General features: G+C 41.1%; 1 protein-coding gene across 2 annotated transcripts; it reads right to left on the bottom strand.

The window, feature by feature from the left end:
• Positions 1–12,902: 12,902 nt before the first annotated feature.
• Positions 12,903–16,987, bottom strand: KIF4B (kinesin family member 4B). Of its 2 annotated transcripts, XM_033180499.1 has the most exons (2): positions 16,822–16,986; positions 12,903–16,650 (listed from the first exon to the last, which is right to left on the bottom strand). In XM_033180499.1, the coding sequence occupies exons 1-2, from the start codon at positions 16,831–16,833 to the stop codon at positions 13,129–13,131; spliced, it is 3,534 nt and encodes a 1,177-aa protein (XP_033036390.1). In that variant the 5' UTR covers positions 16,834–16,986; the 3' UTR covers positions 12,903–13,128. The 2 variants fall into 2 exon arrangements, with proteins under 2 accessions (XP_033036390.1, XP_033036389.1); XM_033180498.1 differs by having other exon boundaries at positions 12,903–16,987.
• Positions 16,988–20,407: the final 3,420 nt, after the last annotated feature.

Raw genomic sequence — 20,407 nt, forward strand, 5'->3', positions numbered from 1 at the left:
CAGTAGAATAAAACCGGAAATCAACTCCAAAAGGAACCTTCAAAACCACGCAAATACATAGAAATTAAATAACCTGCTCCTGCATGATCACTGGGTCAAAAATGAAATTCAAGATGGAAATTTAAAAATTCTTTGAACTAAATGACAACAGTGACACAACCTATCAGAACCTCAAGGACACAGCAAAGGCAGTGCTAAAAGAAAAGTCCGTAGCACTAAATGCCTACATCAAAAAGTCTGAAAGAGCACAGAGAATCTAAGGTCACATCGCAAGAAATTAGAGAACCAAGAACAAACCAAACCCAAACCCAGCAGAAGAAAGAAAATAACCAAGATCAAAGCAGGGCTAAATGAAATTTAAAGAAAAAAATACAAATGATAAGTGAAACAAAAAGCTGGTTCTTTGAAAAGATAAATAAAATTGATACACCATTAGCAAGAATAACCGAGAAGAGAGAAAATCTAAATAAGCTCAATAAGAAACAAAACAGGAGATATTACAGCTGACACCACAGAAATATAAAAGATTATTCAAGGCTACTATGAACACATTTACATGCATAAACCAGAAAACCTAGAAGAGATGGATAAATTCCTGAAAAGATACAACCCTCCTAGCTTAAATCAGGAAGAATTTAGATAACCTGAACAGACCCATAACAAGCAGCGAGACTGATAGGATAATTTTTAAAATACCAACAAAAAAAAATCCAGGACCAGACAAATTCACAGCAGAATTCTACCAGACGTTCAAGGAAGAATTGATACCAATCCTATTGACACTATTCCACAAAACAGAGAATGACGAAATCCTCCCTAAATCATTCTATGAAGCCAGTATCACCCTAATACCAAAACCAAGTAAGGATATAACCAAAATAGAAATCTGCAGACTAATATCCCTGATAAACATAGATGCTAAAATCCTTAAGAAAACACTAGCTAACCAAATCCACAACATATCAAAAAGATAATCCACCATGATTAAGTGAGTTTCATACCAGAGATGCAGGGATGGTTTAACATACCCAAGTCAATAAATGTGATAAACAACATAAACAGAATTAAAAACAAAAATTACACGATCATCCCACTACATACAGAAAAAGCATTTGACAAAATCCAGCATCTCTTTATGATTAAAACTCTCAGCAAAATAGCATATAAGGAACAAACTGCAATATAATAAAAGTCACCTATGACAAACCCACAGCCAACATAATACTGAATGGGAAAAAGTTGAAAGCATTCCCTCTGACAACTGGAACAAGACAAGGATGCCCACTGTCACCACTCCTCTTCAACATAGTCCTAGTCAGAGTAATCAGACAAGAGAAAGAAATAAAGGGCATCCAAATCGATAAAGAGGAAGTTAAACTATCACTGTTTGCTGATGATATGATCGTTTACCTAGAAAACCCTAAAGACTCCTCCAGAAAGCTCCTAGAACTGATAAAAAAGAACTCAACAACGTTTCCAGATACAAAATTAATGTATGCAAATCAGTAGCTCTTTGATACACTAACAGCAACCAAGCTGAGAATCAAATCAAGAAATCAACCCCTTTTACAATAGCTGAAAAAAACAAAAATAAAATTCTTAGAAGTATGCCTAACCATGCAGATGAAAGACCTCTACAAGGAAAACTACAGAACATTGCTGAAAGAAATCATAGATGACACAAACAAATGGAAACACATCCCATGCTCATGGATGGGTAGAATCAATACTGTGAAAATGACCATACTGCCAAAAGCAATCTACAAATTCAATGCAATTCCCATCAAAATACCATCATCATTCTTAACAGAATTAGGAAAAAAAATTCTAAAATTCATATGAAATCAAAAACTAGCCCGCATAGCCAAAGCAAGACTAAACAAAAAGAACAAATCTGGAGGCATCACATTTCCTGATTTCAAACTATACTATAAGGTTATAGTCACCAAAACATCATGGTACTGATGGGCACACAAACCAATGAAACAGAATAGAGAACCCAGGAATAAAGTCAAATACTTACAGCCAACTGATCTTTGACAAAGCAAACAAAAACATAAAGTGGGGAAAGGACACCCTTTTCAACAAATGGTGCTGGAATAATTGGATAGCCACATGTAGGAGAATGAAACTGGATCCTCATCTCTCACCTTATACAAAAATCAACTCAAGATGGATTAAGGACTTAAATCTGAGACCTGAAACTATAAAAATTCTGGAAGATAACATTGGAAAAACCCTTCTAGACATTGGCTTAGGCAAGAATTTCATGACCCAGAACCCAAAAGCAAATAGAATAAAAACAAAGATAAATTGTTGGAACTTAATTAAACTGAAGAGCTTTTGCACAGCAAAAGGAACAGACAGCAGAGTAAACAGACAACCCGCAGAGTGGGAAAAAAATCTTCACGATCTATTCATCTGACAAAAGACTAATATCCAGAATCTACAATGAACTAAACAAATCAACAAGAAAAAAAAAATCCCATCAAAAAATGGGCTAAGGACATGAATAGACAATTCTGAAAAGAAGATACACAAATGGCCAACAAACATGAAAAAATGCTCCACATCACTAATAAACAGGGAAATGTAAATCAAAACCACAATGCGATACCACCTTACTCCTGCAAGAATGGCCATGAGCAAAAAATTAAAAATAGTAGATGTTGGCATGGATTCGGTGAACAGGGAACACTTCTACACTGCTGGTGAGAATGTAAACTAGTACAGCCACTATGGAAAACAGTGTGGAGATTTCTTAAAGAACTAAAAATAGAACTATCATTTGATCCAGCAGTCCTACTACTGGGTGTCTACACAGAGGAAAAGAAATCATTATATGAAAAAGATACTTGCACATGTATGTTTATAGCAGCACAATTTGCTATTGCAAAAACATGGAACCAACCCAAATGCCCATCAATCAACGAGTGGATAAAGAAACTGTGGTATATAGACCGGGCAAGGTGGCTCACGCCCATAATCCCAGCACTTTGGGAGGCCAAGGCAGGTGGATCACCTGAGAGCAGGAGTTCAAGACCAGCCAGGCCAATATGTCAAAACCCCTATCTCTACTAAAAATACAAAAATTGTCCAGGTGTGGTGGTGCATGCCTGGAATCCCAGCTACTTGAGAGACTGAGGCAGGAGAATCACTTGAACCTGGGAGGCAGAGGTTGCGGTGAGTCTAGATCATGCCATTGCACTCCAGCCTGGGCGACAGAGTGAGATTCCATCTCAAAAAAAAAAAAAAGAAAAGAAAAGAAACTGTAATATATATACATATTTTATATATATATGTATATGCATGTATGTATGTGTGTGTATATATGTGTGTGTGTGTATATATATATAATGGAACACTACTCAATCATAAAAAGAAATGAATTAATGGCATTCACAGTGACCTGGATGAGATTGGAGACTATTATTCTAAGTAAAATAACTCAGGAATGGAAAAACCAAACATTGTATGTTCTCACTCACAAGTGGGAGCTAAGCTATGAGGATGCCAAGGCATAAGAATGACACAATGGACTTTGGAAACTGCGGGGGAAAGGATGAAAAGAGGGTGAGGGATAAATGACTACAAATTCACAAATCACCACTAAAGAACTTACTCATGTAACCAGACATCACCTGTTCCCCCAATAACCTGTGGAAATAAAAATTTTTTAATCTTTGTAAAAAAATGAGTATAATAAATTTACATTTTCTAATAAAAAAAAGTCTGAACAAACCTATCACTAATAAAGGGATTGAATCAGTACTTTAAAAAAAAAAAAAAACTCCAAACAACAAAAAGCCCAGGACCAAATTACTTCGCTGGTGAATTCTACCAAACATTTAAGGAAGCATTAATATAAATACTTCTCAAATTCTCCAGAAAATCTGAAGAGGAGGGAATACTTATAACCTCATTTAATAAGAAGAGCATCACTCTGTTATTATAACTAGACAAAGATACCACATGAAAAGAAACTACAGGTCAATATCCCTGATGAATATAGAGGTAAAAATCCTTAACAAAAGGACAGCAGACCAATTCAACAGCACATTAAAAGGATCATACACCATGACCAATGGGAATTTATCCCTGGAATGCAAGAATGATTAAACATATAAAAATCAATTAATATGATACACCATGTTAACAGAATAAAGGACAAAAATCACATGATCATCTTAAAAATGCAGGAAACATATTTGACAAAATTCAATGTCCTTTAATGAAAAAAAAAAAACTCTCAACAAACTAGGAATCAAAGGAAATTGCCTCAATATAATAAAGGCCATATACTGGGCTCAGTGGCTTACGCCTGTAATCCCACCATTTTGGGAGGCCGAGGCGGGTGGATCACCCAAGGTCAGGAGTTCGAGACCAGCCTGGACAACATGGGGAAACCCCATCTCTACTAAAAATACAAAAATTAGCCGAGTGCAATGGCGGGTGCCTGTAATCCCAGCTACTCGGGAGGCTGAGACAGGAGAATTGCTTGAACCTGGGAGGCAGAGGTTGCAGTGACCTTAGATCATGCCACTGCACTCCAGCCTGGGTGACAGAGAGAGACCCTGTCTCAAAAAAATAAAATAAAATAAAAATAAAGGCCATATATGTAAAAACTACAGCTAACATTATACTCAACTGCAAAAACAGAAAGTTTTCTCCGTAAGAACAGGAACAAGACAAGGATGTTTACTCTCACCACTTCTGTTTTTTTTTTGAGAGGGAGTGTCGCTCTGTCGCCCAGGCTGGACTGCAGTGGTGGGATCTCAGCTCACTGCAAGCTCTGCCTCCCGGGTTTAAGCCATTCTCCTGCCTCAGCCTCCCGAGTAGCTGGGACTACAGGCGCCCGGCTAGTTTTTTGTATTTTTTAGTAGAGACGGGGTTTCACCGTGTTAGCTAGGATGGTCTGGATCTCCTGACCTCATGATCCGCCCGTCTCGGCCTCCCAAAGTGCTGGGATTATAGACTTGAGCCACCGCGCCCGGCCACTCTCACCACGTCTACTCATCATTTGGTTTTCAGTTGCGTGCAATCTCTTTTTCTACCCTACCCCTTCATTTTCAGTCTATATGTGTTTTTACAAGTGAAGTGGGTTTCTTGTATGCAGGATATAGTTGAGTCCTGTTTCTTTATTCATTCAGCCACTTTATGCCCTTTAATTGGAGAATTGAGTTCATTTACATTCATTGTTATTATTGATATCTAAGGACTTAGTACTGCCATTCTGTTGCTTGTTTTCTGGTTGTTTTATAACTCCTCTCTCCTTTCTTACTATCTTCCTTTTTGGTTCAGTGATTTTCTCTGGTAGTGTGTTTTAATTTGTTGTTTTTTATTTTTAGAGAATCTATTATAGATTTTTACATTATGGTTACCATTAGGCTTACACAAAATATCTCTTTTTTTCTCTTTTTTTTTTTTGTTTTGTTTTGTTTTTGAGACGGAGTCTCGCTCTGGCGCCCAGGCTGGAGTGCAGTGGCGCCATCTGGGCTCACTCCCTGCTCCGCCTCCCGGGTTCACGCCATTCTCCTGCCTCTGCCTCCCGAGTAGCTGGGACTACAGGCGCTCACCACTACGCCTGGCTAATTTTTTTTTGTATTTTTTAGTAGAGGCGGGGTTTCACCGTGTTAGCCAGGATGGTCTCGATCTCTTGACCTCGTGATCCGCCTGCCTTGGCCTCCCAAAGGCTGGGATTACAGGCATGAGCCACCCGCCCGGCTCCTCACACAAAACATCTCATAGATATAATCAGATATTTCAAGGAGATGAAAACTTGGTGGGGCACGGTGGCTCATGTCTATAATCCCAGCACTTTGGGATGCCAACGTGGTCGGATTGCCTGAGCTCAGAAGTTTGAGACCAACCTGGGCAACATGGTGGAACCCTGTCTCTACTAAAAGTAAAAACATTAGCCAGCCGTGGTGGCGCATGCCTGTAATCCCAGCTACTGAGGAGGCTAAGGCAGGAGAATCGCTTGAACCCTGGAGACAGAGGTTGCAGTGAGCCCATCCCACCACTGCACTCCAGCCTGGGTGGACAGAGCAAGACTCCATATCAAAAAAAAAAAAAGGAGATGACAACTTATCTTAGATCACAACGAAAATAATCGAGACAAAGAAAAAAATACAGAAAAATAAAACCTTCTACAGCTTAACTTCATTCCTCCACATTTTGATTTTAATTGTCTCAATTTGCATATTTTTATGCTGCCCAACTCTTAACAGGTTGCTATAGCTGTTATTGTTTTTGGTAAATTTGTCTTTTGAGCTTCATACTGGAGTTGTGAGTATGAAATAATATTACAGTATTACAGTACTCTGGGTTTGTTTGTGCAGTTAATTTTACCAGTGGGTTTTATACTTTCAATGTTTTTGGCACATTGGTGTTCTTTTCTTTCAGATTTGAGAACCCTCTTTAGCATTTCTTGTTAGATAGATCTGGCAGTGCTAAATTCTCTTAACTTTTGTTTGTCTGGGAAAAAAAACTTTATCTCCCCTTCAGATTTGAAAGATAATTTTACTAGATATAGTATTCTTGAATGTCAGTTTTTTTTCTTTTGGCACTTTGAAAATGTCATTCCATTCCCTCCTGGCCTGTATGGTTTCCACTGAGACGTCTGTTGCCAGATGAATTGGAGCTCCTTTGTAAATTATTTGCTTCTTTTCTCTTTCTGCTTTTAGGATTCTCTCTTTGTCCTTGACCTCTGAGAATTTTATTATTACGTGACTTGAGGTAGTCTTATCTGGGTCAAAGCTGTTTGGTGTTCTCTGACCTTCCTGTGCCTGGTTATTTATATTATAACTTCGCTAAGTTTTTTAAAGTTTTCTGTTATTATTTCTTTGAATAAGCCTTCTACCTCATGCTCTTGCTCAGCTTCCTTATGAACATCCATAATTCTTAGATTTGGTCTTTTAAGGTAATATTTTTGTATCTTGTAGGCAATGTTGCTTTTCGTCCTTTTTGTTTCTCCTCTGTTTGTGTATTTTCAAATAGTCATCTTCTGGCTCATAGATTCTTTTCTCCACTTGATCAGTTCTGCTGTTGAGACCCTCTAATAAATTTTTCAGTTTAGCACATATATTTTTCAGTTTCATGATTTGTTTTTTTTTTAATTATTTCAATCTCTGTTAAATTTTTCTGATAAATTTCTGAATTGCTTTTTTGTGTTATCTTGGAGATCCCTTAAAACTACTGTTTTAAATTCTTGCTCAGAGAGCTCACCATCTCATTAGGATCAGTTGCCGGTTCCTTGCTTTCTCTGTTTGGGGAGATCATGGTCCCCTGATTGCTGTTACTTCTTGTGGATGTATGTTTATGTATTTGTATTGCTTTAGTTATTTATTCCAGTCTTCTCTAACTGGCTTAAGTTTTTATTAGATGTGTTTGCTTAGATGTTATTTATTATTTGGTCAGTGTCTCCCTTTTGGCTCTAGGTGGCACCTTAAGCCCACGTTCTCCTTAACTCCAGTAAATAATCGAAGCACTGTCCTTCCTGAATGCAGAAGCTCCTAAAGGGGATATCCCAGCATGGTGGGAAGGCTGGCTAGGGTTTTGTGCCCAGGAAACCTGTGGAATGAACCACCTTCAGGGTGGTGCGCGACTGTGATTTGGCATCTCCTTTGGCCAAGTTACAGAGCAGAGTCTCCAGGTCTGGAAATGGTAATCATAACTCCCACTTTGTCTCTGCCTATCTTCAGGGATATTTCTCTCTTCAGACACTCTTGATGCTACCCAGGGCTTAAGGAAGGGACAAATCTTCCAGGGCATCTAAGATGGTTGTTCACCTTAGTCTCACTGTTTCCAGTATAGAAACAGTGAGTTGGGGGGAAATATTTCAACATGCTTGGTGCTGGGTAGAATGGAGGGAAGAGCATCACAGATGTGGAAGTCCTATTCTCTTACTATTTGCTCAGAATATTTTTGACTTCTCTGAGGCCCTGGGAGCTATGTCATCTTCATATTTGAGTTCTGGGATATTTTTTGTGATAATCTCAGTACCGAATGTTTGTTTTTGGTTTTCTGTGAAGGGAAGTAAAGCCAGCTGTTTTTGGAACTGGAAGTCCTCTCAGTGAGCATCTTTATGATGGGTATTTCTGGACATTTATCTTGTTCCTTTTTGTTTGGAACATATTTCCCTATGTATTCATTTACCTTGAATATTTATTTATTCATTTACTTTGACTTTCTGTGTTGGTGTCTGCTCATTAGAAAAAAAAAAAGTCCACCTCTCCTAGTCTTCATGGCCTGGCCTCATAGAGGAGAATACCTTCATCAACCAGCCCAGCTAGAAATTCTAGGGCCTCAAACCTTTATTGCTAATCCAACCCACTTTCCTTATTTTCAGTGACTCACAGGTACATTTGGTCTAGTTGGTGCTCTGAGACAAGTGAAAAATGAAGCCAATTCCTTGGGAAGCCCCCCAAAACTTAGATCATTAGACACTGTCCAGCTCTTTTCCTCTCCCAAGGAGCAGCTGGAATTTGAGTGTTGTTTTTTAACCCGCTCACTGTGCACCAAGTTGGGCGGGGGTGAGTGGTGACCAATTATGCGCTAGGTAAAAATTCTTTCTCTCACTAGCCCCCAGGTGACTAGAATGCTAGGTTCCATTCGTGCTCTGAGACAGGCAAGAAAGAAGCCAGTTCTTGATCAGGTGCGGTGGCTCACACCTGTAATCCCAGCACTTTGGGAGGCCGAGGCGGGTGGATCACGAGGTAAGGAGATCAAGACCATCCTGGCTAACAAGGTGGAACTCCGTCTCTACTAAAAATACAAAAAATTAGCCGGACGTGGTGGCGGTCACCTGTAGTCCCAGCTACTCGGGCGGCTGAGGTAGGAGAATGGCCTGAACTCGGGAGGTGGAGCTTGCAGTGAGCCAACATCTCCCCACTGCACTCCAGCCTGGGCAACAGAGCGAGACTCCGTCTCAAAAAGAAAGAAAGACAGAAAGAAGCCAGTTGTTTAGGCAGCACACAGAAAAGTTAGAGCATTGGATGTGTGGTCTAACTCTTTCCCTTCTCACAAAGAAGCTGGGAGATAGGGTTTTTCATTCACTAATTCTGGGCTGAGTGAGGAAATGGGGCTACCGAGACTGTCAACCTAAACCTCTGTCTGTCCGCAGGGCACAGTGGCTCACTCCTGTAATCCCAGCACTTTGGGAGGCCAAGGCGGGCAGATCACCTGAGTGAGTTCGAGACCAGCCTGGCCAATATGATGAAACTTCATCTCTACTAAAAATACAAAAATTACCCAGGCATGGTGGCGGGTTCCTGTAGTCCCAGCTACTCGGGAGGCTGAGGCAAGAGAGTTGCTTGAATCTGGGAGGTGGAGGTTGCAGTGAGCCGAGATGGTGCCACTGCACTCCAGACTGGACAACAGAGCAAGACATCTTCTCAACAAGCAAAAAACAAAAAATAAAATAAAATAAACCTCTGTCTCTGTTTACCCTAGCCGTCAGGCAGCTAGATTATGCTGGGTTCTACCAGCACTACAAGATGAAATCCAGTCATTTGGACAGTGCCTGCAAAAGGTGGGGCATTGGGTATGCAGACCAACTCTTGCTGTTCCTTGTCGGAGAAGCTGGGAGCTGGGAGCTAGGGTTTTTGTTTGTTTGTTTGTTTGTTTTTGAGACGGAGTCTTGCTCTGGCGCCCAGGCTGGAGTGCAATGGCGCGATCTCAGCTCACTACAAGCTCCACCTCCCAGGTTCATGCCATTCTCCTGCCTCAGCCTCTCAAGTAGCTGGGACTACAGGCGCCTGCCCCCACGCCCGGCTAATTTTTTGTATTTTTAGTAGAGACGGGGTTTCACCATATTAGCCAGGATGGTCTCGATCTCCTGACCTTGTGATCTGCCCGCCTTGACCTCCTAAAGTGCTGGGATTACAGGCGTGAGCCACCGCGCCCAGCCAAGAGCTAGGGTTTTTCATATGCTCACTCTGTGCTAAGCTGGGGTAGGAGTTATGGCAACTGTCAGCCCAAACCACTATCTTTGCTGTCTTCTAGGCAATTAAAGTATGCCAGGCCCTATCAGTGTTCCAAGACTGAAAAGACAGAAGGCAGTCCTCAGGAACCTCTGAAACAACTGGGGCATTGGACATGCAATTCAATTCTTTCCCTCTTCAGGGAGAAGCTGGAAGCTGGAGGCGTGGTCCTTCTCGCTCTTACGGCACTGTGCCAGGGGTAAGGGTTGAGGTGAGAGGACGTCAAATTTTCCTGCTGGCTTTGATGTGTCAAGTTTTGTACTCACCCAGGGTGAAAGAGCCTCTCAACTAGTTTCTGTATTTCTCACAAAGGGAATTTGTCCATGAATTGTTGAATCAATGTATTTGCTGGGGGAAAGGAGAGTCTAGGGCTCTTATTCCACCATCCTGCTGCCTCAGTACTTTTTAAAAACTTTTTTCAACGAGCAAATATTTGCTGGACATCCATCCACTCTGCATCTGGCAACTAAGTAGGTCTTGGGACACAGCAGAATGTAAAACAGAAACTGCCCCTGCCCTCCGAAAAAGTATATTCTAGTAGCATAGGCAGACAGAAGCAAGTAAAGAAACAAATAAAAGAATTACAAATGGCATAAGTGCTACCAAAAAACAATGAGGAGATGACACGCAGAATAACAGTGAAGTTTAAGGAAAGAGGAGGAAACATTTCAGCTGAGATGCAAAGTGTAAGGCAAGAAGGCCATTAAAAGAGGTGTGGCATTGTATAATTCCATTTCCAGAAAACATCCAGAAAAACAAATATGTAGACATGGAAAGTAGATTAGTGGTTGCCTGGAGCTGCGGGTGATATGGGGAGTGACTGTTAATGAGTATGGGGTCTCTTTTGGGGATGATAGAATTGGATTGTGGTGGTGGTTGTACAACTCTGTAAATACACGAAAAAGATTACTGAATAGTACATTGAAAACAGTTAAATTTTATGATGTAAAATTATCTCAGTAAAGCAAGAGAGAGGGGGAAAGAAAGAGAGAATAATGACTGGGAAACAATCTTTTCTGAAGGCCCCCCGACCAGCTCTCATGAAACTCACAATGCTTCTCCCGGGTTGCTCAAGATTCTGATTCCTAAGTTAAAGGGACTCTATAGGGGAAGACAAAGGGTTTGTTTTTGTTTGTTTGTTTGTTTTTTGTTTTTCCTTATCTTTTGGGTTGCTCTGACTCAAAATAGGGAACATACATTAATTACTAAGATTGCTACTTCACATGATCCTATTTGCATTATAAGTATACTGTTCCTGAATTCTGGTTCACATAAAGAGAAAGAGAGAGAGAGATGGGAATATTATCGCAGGTGGAGGGAACTGCAGGTACAAAAGTTCTCCACATGTTGGGAAGGCATGTGGCATGTGTGAGGAACAGAGAGGACACCCCTGATCTGGACACAGAGAGGTAGGAAAGTAAGAGAACTGAGCAGCCAGGTCACATAAGGTCTCCTAGGTCATGGCAAAAATCAAGTTGCTTTCAACTTTATAAAACAGGCCCATGCCATTATCTCCTAAAGTTATTAATGTTTTATTAGGTTGGTGCAAAAGTGATTGCGGTTTTTGTCATTACTTTCAATGGCAAAAACCAAAATCACTTTTGTACCAACCTTAATAATAAAGAAACAAAGGACAGAGTATAGAGAAATGATGCCAACCTGCTGTTTTATAATGTGCTGCCTCATACTTTCTCCCATTTGCTCTGCCCAATAACCCACCCCAAAGAATCTACTTTGTTAACTTCAGTTGTCAGATGAGGAAATTGAAACAACTTGCCCAAGTTGATACAGCTATTAACATGAAACTTAGGAATTATTTTTATTTATGAACGAATTATCCTTACCTTTCTAATACCTGGTTTACCAAAATCCAGATTGCTGATCTCCCTCTATCAGTAATCTGCCACAGCATAACAAATTACTCTAAGATGTAGTAACTCAGCCTTTAACATTGCTCAGGAGTCTATGGGTCAGCTGGTGATTGTGCTGATCTGGACCTGACTCAGCCGATCTTCACTGGGCTTGCTCATGGGTTTGCAGTTACCTGATTGGTCTAGGGTGACCTCACTAACATGTTGGTCAATTGGCTGACTGGTCACTGGGGCAAAGGAAGTAATTGGGTCACATCTCTTTAATCATGCAGCAGGCTAGCTGAGGCTTTTCATACGACAACAGCAAGGTTCCAAGAGAAGAAGTGGAAGCATGCAATGCTTAAAGACCTAGGCTTAGAAGGCCAGATGGGGTGGCTCACGCCTGTAATACCAGCACTTTGGGAGTCTGAGGCTGGTAGATTGCTTGAGCTCAGCCTGGGCAACATGGCAAAACCCCATCTCTATAGCAAGTATAAAAATTAGCTGGGCATGGTGGTACACTCCTGTAGTCTCAGCTACTCCGGAAGCTGAGGTGGGAGGGGGGCAACAGAGCCAGACCCTGTCTCAAAAAAAAAAAAAAAGACTTCGGTTTAGAACAGACACCTATCTCTTTTGCATTCTATTGGTCAAAGAAAGTGACAAGGCCATCAGAATCCAAAGAAAGTGGCAAGGCCATCAGAATCAGGTATCTTTGCAATCTACCAAAATCCCGTTTCACAAATAGCAAGAGGTAAGTTGTTCCTAAAGTACTAATGATTAGGAACTATATCTAGAGTCCTGCTGTTCCCTCTGGTCACTGCTAGGTACCCACAGACACCTCTGGTTATAAGGAAGCACAAAAAAAAAAGATTATTATATCTATTCATCAATTTGCCTGCTCCTTCTACATCCCCTTAGAGATTCTTCTGCAGAGCATCTGGCTTGACCCCTCCACCCAGGCCATAGCCAAACCAGATGAATGCACAAGGTGGACATTGGACCCAATTGGGCCAAAGAAACTCTGTTTCCCAGGGCTGCCATAACAAATGACATGTCTGGGAGGCTTGAAACAACAGAAATTTATTCTCTTACTGTTCCAGAGGATGAAAATATGAAATCAACGTGTTGGCAGGGTTGGTTTCTATGGCAAGCCCAAAGGAAAATTTGTTCCACTCTTCTCCCCTAGCTTCTGGTAGTTCCTGGTATTCCTTGGCATCCTTTGACTTGTGGCAGCGTAACTCCAATCTTTTCCTCTATCTTTACACAGACTGGAGGTAGAGATGATGACTCCAACTTCAGTGGGCTTCTTCTTTGATAGGGGAGCAGCCAGAGAAGAAGCTGGTGTTGCTGGCCAGAGCTTGTTTCTTTTTCTTCCCTGGAGCCTTATTTTGTTGGTATTCTGTTGCTCCATGTTTCAATTCTGGGAGGTCAAAAGAGGAGGGAGCTGGAGCAGTCTTCTTTGACAGCACCTCCTCCATGTCACACATCTCTTTCAGGATCTTGCTACTGGGGGTGGCACAGACAGGGTTAAAGAAGCTCAGTCCTGGGGTCACCTCGGTAGGATCCTCCAGTTTGAAGGAGCCTTCAGAATCCTGAGTCCATTCAACATTGCCCAAGCCATCCTTGCCTCGCTGGCGGTTCCGACACTTTGTGGGGTCACAGCTACAGTCCACACCACAGTCTGACTTTTGCTTCCTGCACCCACACTGCTTGTTCCCACACCAGCCCTTGCAGGAACACCCCTGGATGTTCTTCCTGGACACCTTAACTAATTTTGTTGGCTTCCATTCCTCATCATCCCCCTCATCACTGTCACCATCACCATCACCATCCTCATGATCATCCACAGAATGTTCTGAACAATATTTTAGATCCTCGATGTCCATGCTTTGTTCCAGGAACTTTTCCTTAACACGAGAAGGTTTTGGCTTAGGTGGGATATATTCAAAAGAAGAGTCTGGAGATAGAAGGGTATCATTAGGAAGATGTTTCTCTCTGCTGGTTACCTGAAGGAGGGTCAGTTTCTGCTTGATGATTTCATTCTCTTGGAGAAGTTGCTGATTTTGCTCACACACTTCTCGCATCTTCTCAAGTTCTTCATCCTTACACTGCAGTGTGCTCAGTAGCTGCTGTTCCTTTTCACTGAATGACTCCTCTAACTGCTTCTCTGCTATTTGACTTTGCTGCAGCTGGCTGAGAAGGTATAGCACCTTCTCTTGGTGCTGTTGCTCCATTCTGATCAGCTCAGCTTGTAACTCTGTCTCTGTCTCAGAAAAATGATTTTGTTCCTCAAACAGCATCTTCTGCATGTCAGCACAGCTGGCCTTGCTCTGTCTCAGGCTGTTTTCAAGTTTGGTGACATGTATTTTAGAGGAGATCAGCTCTCCAATCAAATATTTCAGGGCACACTTGGCTTCCAGAATGGTGGCAATATTCTCCCAGCATTGTTTTGGCCTGTCTTCACTTTCTGCATCTAGCAGCTTCTGCTGTAGGTCAGCAATCTGAGCACTCCTGAGTTCCATTTCAGTCTCTAGGCTTTCAATCTGCTTTGTAATACAATTTTCTGACTCCAAAACTTGACCATTCACCTCAGTAAGGGAGAATGTACGCTTCCGGAGTTTAGGAGGTGGATTCTCCTGAGATTCCTTTTTTTCTTTGAGTTGAACCACATCCTGAGCCAGGATCTTTCTATCTTCAAGGAGGTCATTCAGATGGTGTTTGGCTTCCTCAGTACTAACCATAACCTCAATTTCCTTTCCAAGCCAATTCCTCACTCGAGCTGCAGTGCCTTCCATTCCATGGCTCTGAGTCTCTTTCCGCTTATCTGTGAACTCTCGTTGTTTCTGGAGAGCATCCTTGAGATGCTTGTTGGCAGCTGCTGCCTCCTCTGTTTTACGTCTGAGCACACTGGATTGTTTCTGGAAGTTTCTTTCAAGTTTGAGCAGCTCATATTGCCTCTTACAGTCTCGTTCTTTTAACTGTATTACTTCTTTGTCTTTTTTCTGCTTCCACTGTCTAAACTTCTCAGCATCCTCTTTCATTTGACGCATTAACTGTACCCGCTGGTTTTTCATCATCCGTATCTCCTGGTTCAGCTTGGAGACAGTATGTTCTGTGGATTCCTTTAGTTTCAGAAGTTTGGACTGCTCATTCAGCTTCTTCTTCAGATGAGCTATTTGACCCTCCAGCTCCTGGAGACGTTTGCGGCAGCGCTCACTCAACTTGGCGTGGTTGACATCCTTCTTTGCTGTCTGAAGTCCGAGAACCAATTCTTCCTTTTCCTTTTGCAGATTGCTGGCTTCTAATTCTAGATTTTTTATGTTATCCTGGTATTGAAACTGAATGGGCTGTAGTTGGCTGTTGTTCTGAGTCATCTTCCTAACTAGGGCTTCTTTCAGTGCTAGGGCGTTATTCAATTCAGCCACCTCCTTAGACAACTGAGCTTGATGGAGAGCATGCTGAGTGGTAAAAGCGTCAGAAGACTTGCTCATCTCTGGACTGGTTTCCACTTGAGCTTTGTGTTCCACCACAGTATCTATGGTTGCAGCCATGCAAGCAACCGTTTCGTCTGATAACTGGGTAATCAGTTGCTGCAGGTTACAAATTATCTCTACATTTTCTTTTAATTCCTGGTCTTCCAAAGTCTCCACTAGCTTTTGAAGATCCAGTTTGCAGGCCACATGCTGCCTGAGCTCTTCTAGCTTGGCGTTCAGTTTTTCATTCACTTGCTCTGTCAAAATGATCCTCTCCAACATCTGGGCTGTCTGACCAGCTGCCTCGCTCAGACCACGACTTAATTTTTCATTTTCCTCTACCAGGGACTGATTCTTCTCCATCAGGGATTGTAGATTCTCTGATGGTTCTGCATTTATAGATCCAGGCAGGGTACCTCCATGGGCTTGTAGCAACAAGACTTGTAGCTGTTGTACCTGTTGCTTTAGATGATTAAGTTCAGCTGTGTGGGGATCAATATTAACAATAGGTTTGTTCTTGATTTTTCTTGCTCTGTCAGCATAATGAAGGGTACTTAATGTTTCCTCTAGATTGGAGTCAGCAGGACTCACACAGGCTATCATAAGAGTGTGGCTATTACCTCCTAGAGAATCTTGAAGCAGTCGAGTTAACTTGGGATCTCTATAGGGCACAAAGCCACCCTTTTTGTCATCTCTAAGAGCACTGATTACATTTCCCAAGCATAGGAGGCCTCGGTTAATATTAATACCCTCTTTTGGACGATCCCCTTCAGCCTTGGTTTTCTTCTGTCTTTCTGATCCAGCGAGGTCTACGAGATGCAGCTTGGAGCGAAAGCTGCTATTCTTGTCACTTTTCTTTCTTTGTTCTAGGGAGATAGTAAAGATGGCATGAGATCGGGACGACTGGGAGTTCATAGCTGTGGAGGCCACAGTCCTAGAGTTGTTGCCCTGCTCCAAACAGGAAACAGTATCCAAGGCAACTAAAACAGTCTTCTCAGTGAGTCCCACAATCTTTATACCTTCCTTAGGATCCTCCCGTATATTTATTTGAGCTTTCTCACGAGATGGGCATAGAAGATCCAAAATTTCTTCATTGTAAATCTCTAAGTAAGACACTTTCAGAGTAAACTCAAAGTCACTCTTTTTATCAATTTCTTTGAAGAGCAGTTGTATTACCCTAGGAATAATGCCAACTGTTGGTTCATTCTCCTGCTCTGTGGTGTATGCACCTCCCATTGAATACGTTTTTCCAGAGCCAGTCTGCCCATAGGCCAGGACCGTTGCATTATATCCTTTAAATACACCTTTTATGAGCGGCGCTATTGCTGTATTGAAGACTTCTTCCTGTTCAGTAGAGGGGTCAAACACAAAATCGTAGGTGAAGGATTTATCAGTACCAACCACCACCTGAGGCTCCCCGGGCACGAAGGAAAGGCACATCTGGCAGCCCTCGCTAATCTCTTTGGGGACCAGAGGGCGACAACGCAGTGCCACTCTTACAGGAATTCCCTTCACCTCTTCCTTCATGATCCTATCTCAGCACCGTCTCAAACTAAATGTCCCTTCCCCGTTCAACCGGGGTCTCCGGCCGCCCTGTCACCGCCGGAGCTTTAACCGCCAAGTTTCAAATCCCTCCCAGAGACGCCAACCAATTACAGTGCAGAAGGCCAAGGGCGGAGCGCGCACATCTGCGCGCGCAGGCCGGCACGGTGGGAAGGGGAGGGTAAGTCCAGAAATTTTGTTTTAACCAACAACAGAAAAATGTCCTGGAACTAATAAGTGAGTATAGTATAAACTTGCAGGATACAAGGTTAGTATACAAAAGTAAATTGGTTTCCTATGTAGCAATAGTGAATAAGTGATATTCAAAATTGAAAGCACAATACCACTTACATTACCCCTTAACAAATGAAATAGGTATAAACCTAACAAAATATGTATAAGATCTACATGATGAAAACTACAAAACTCTGATGAACAAGATCAAAGGGGAACTAAGTAAATGGAGAGATATTTTATGTTCATGGATAGGAAGACTGAATATCGTAAAGATGTCAGTTCTTCCCAAACTGATCTATCCATTCAATGCAATTCAAATCAAAATTTCAACAAGTTATTTTGTATTGACAAACTGACTCTAAAGTTTATATAGAGAGGCAAAAAAATAATAATAATACAATGGCAAACATAATATTGAAGGAGAAGAACAAAGTCATAAGACTGAAACTACCCAACTTCAAGACTTACTATAAGACCACAGTAATCAAGACAATGTGGTATTGGCAAAAGAACAGACAAATAGACCAATGTATTAGAATAGAGAGACCATATAGATACAGTGAATAGATTCACATAATATAGTTAATTGATCTTTGACAAAGAAGCAAAGGCAATACAATGAAGCAAATATAGTTTTTTCAACAAATGGAACAAATGGTGCTGGAACAACTGGACTTCTGCATGCCAAAAAAAAAAAAGGGGGGGAAGAATTTGGACCCAGACCTTACAGCCTTCACAAAAATTCACTCAAAATGGATCATAGTCCTAACTATAAAATGCAAAACTATTAAACTCCTAGAAAATAACATAGGAGAAAACCTAGATGAACTTAGGTATGCGATGACTTTTTTGGTACATCACCAAGGGCACAATCCATGAAAGAAATCATTAATAAGTTTCACTAAAATTGAAAACTTCTGCTCTTCAAACAAAACTGTCAAGAGAATAAGAAGACAAGCCATAGACTGAGAGAAAATATTTGCAAAAGACACATCTGATAAAGGAATGTTATCCAAAATATACAAATAACTCTTAAAATGCAACAATAAGTAAATGAACTACCTGATTTTAAAATGGGCCAAAGGCTTTAATAGACACCTCACAAAAGAAAATATAAACATGGCCAATAAGCACAAGAAAAAATGCTCCACATCATATTTGGTCAGGAAAAAGTAAATTAAAACAATAAGATACTACTACACACCTACTAGAATGGCCAAAATCTGGAACACTGATAACACCAAATGCTGGCAAGGATATGGAGCAGCAGTAATCTCATTTATTGCTGATGGGAATGCAAAATGGTATAGCCACTTGGGAAGGCAGTTTGGTGGTTTCTTACACAACACAACATATTCTTACCACCTGATCCAGCTATGACACTGCTTAGTATTTATCCAAGGGAGTTAAGACCCCAAAAAAACCTGCATGTGGATGTTTACAGCAGCTTTATTCGTAATTGCCAAAACTTGGAAGCAAGGAAGATGTCCTTCGGTAGGTAAATAGATAAACTTCAGTACATCCAGACAATGGAATATTACTCAGCACTAAAAAGAAATGAACCACTCAAGCCATAAAAAGACAAAGAGGAAACCTCAATGTCTATTACTCAGTGAAAGAAGCCAAACTGAGAAGGCTACACACTGTGTGATTCCAGCTACATGACATTCTGGAAAAGGCAAGACTCTGGAGGAAGTAAAAAGATTAGTGGTTGCTAAGGATTACAGGGGAGGGATGGATGAACAGGCAGAGCACACAGGATTTTTAGGGTAGTGAAACTACCTTGTATTATACTATAATGCTGAATATATGTCATTATTCATTTGTCCAAATGACCTGATTCTAAAATGGGCCAAAGGCTTCGACAGACACCTCACAAAAGAAAATATAAACATGGCAAATAAGCACATGAAAAGATGCTCCACATGATATTTGGTCAGGAAAATGTAAATTAAAATAAGATACTACTACACATCTACTAAAATAGCCAAAATCTGGAACACTGACAGCATCAAATGCTGGCAAGGATGTACAACACTAAGAGTGAACCCTAATGTAAACTATTGGCTTTGAATGATAATGATGTGTCAATGTAGGTTCATTAATTATAACAAATGTACCATTCTGGTGCTGGATGTTGATAACATGTCTGGGGGAAGGAGGTGTGTGGAAAATATCTGTACTTTCCTCTTAATTTTGCTGTGAATCTAAAACTGATCTAAAAAATGTAAGTCTTTTTACAAAAAAATATGTTGGGTAAAAGATGCAAGACAAAAAAGCAAAAATTGTACAGTTCCATTCACATGCAATTCTAAAACAAGAAAAAAAATAAACTATGATCATATTAAATAGAAGTCAGAAAGTGGTTGCTGGGGGAATAGGGGGCAGGGGAGGATTGACTAGAAAGTGACACAAGGGTTGTGTCTTTGGTGTGATGGAAATGTTTTAGGTCCTGTTTTGGATGATGGATGCTCAAGTTATATATTTGTGGAAACTTATCAAATGGAATATTTAATCTGTACATTTTAAGATCTTAATTGTATCTCAGTTAAAAATAAGCTGGCTTTAAAAATTGATCTCCTCTATCAAATCAAAAATATACATATACACATTCTTCCTCTAATTTCAGTGTGTTCCCAGATCTCAGAGGTTCACAGAATCCAGATTAATAACTCCTAGACTAAATGACTTCTAAGGGCTTTCCAATATCTCACACTCTGTAAAGGAAAAAGAGTTCTGGAATCACAACGCAATTACAGAGTCAGCAGGGAAAAACTACCCCAAATCCCATTTACTCATATTTCACCTACAGCATAAAGCAAGAAACACACACATCTTTCTTGGAAGTTAACTGCAAAGGTCAATGTCTTCATTCTGGCCTGGTGGAGCAGAGGTGGAAGCCAGGGAACTCATCACAAAGAACAGCATGGACTCGAGAAGGCTGCTAGCTGGAAGAGATATGTCATGAGACAGAAGCTGTAGTTTGGAACCTCAGCTTTACCACTAACAAACTGAGGAACCTAGAGGGAATCTGGGAATCAATCAGGCCAACTGTGTGTCTTTTTTTTTTTTTTTTTTGAGATTGGGTCTCACTTTGTCACTTAGGCTGGAGTGCAGTGGCATAAGCATGACTCACTGCAACCTTGACCTCCCAGGCTCAGCTGATCATCCATCCCACCTCAGCCTCCCAGGTGCATGTCACCATACCTGGCTAATTTTTCTTCGTTTGTTTGTTTTTGGCAGAGATGGGCTTTCACCATGTTGCCCGGGCTGGTCCCAAACTCCTGAATTTAAGAGATCCTCCCACCTCAACCTCCCAAAG

Source organism: Trachypithecus francoisi, unplaced genomic scaffold, assembly GCF_009764315.1.
Source record: "Trachypithecus francoisi isolate TF-2019V2 unplaced genomic scaffold, Tfra_2.0 Lachesis_group2, whole genome shotgun sequence".
In the NCBI taxonomy this organism is placed as follows: domain Eukaryota; kingdom Metazoa; phylum Chordata; class Mammalia; order Primates; family Cercopithecidae; genus Trachypithecus; species Trachypithecus francoisi.

Bases quoted from the DNA above. Each gene is read 5' to 3' on its own strand.
- KIF4B (XM_033180498.1), bottom strand. From the start codon at position 16,833: ATGAAGGAAGAGGTGAAGGGAATTCCTGTAAGAGTGGCACTGCGTTGT.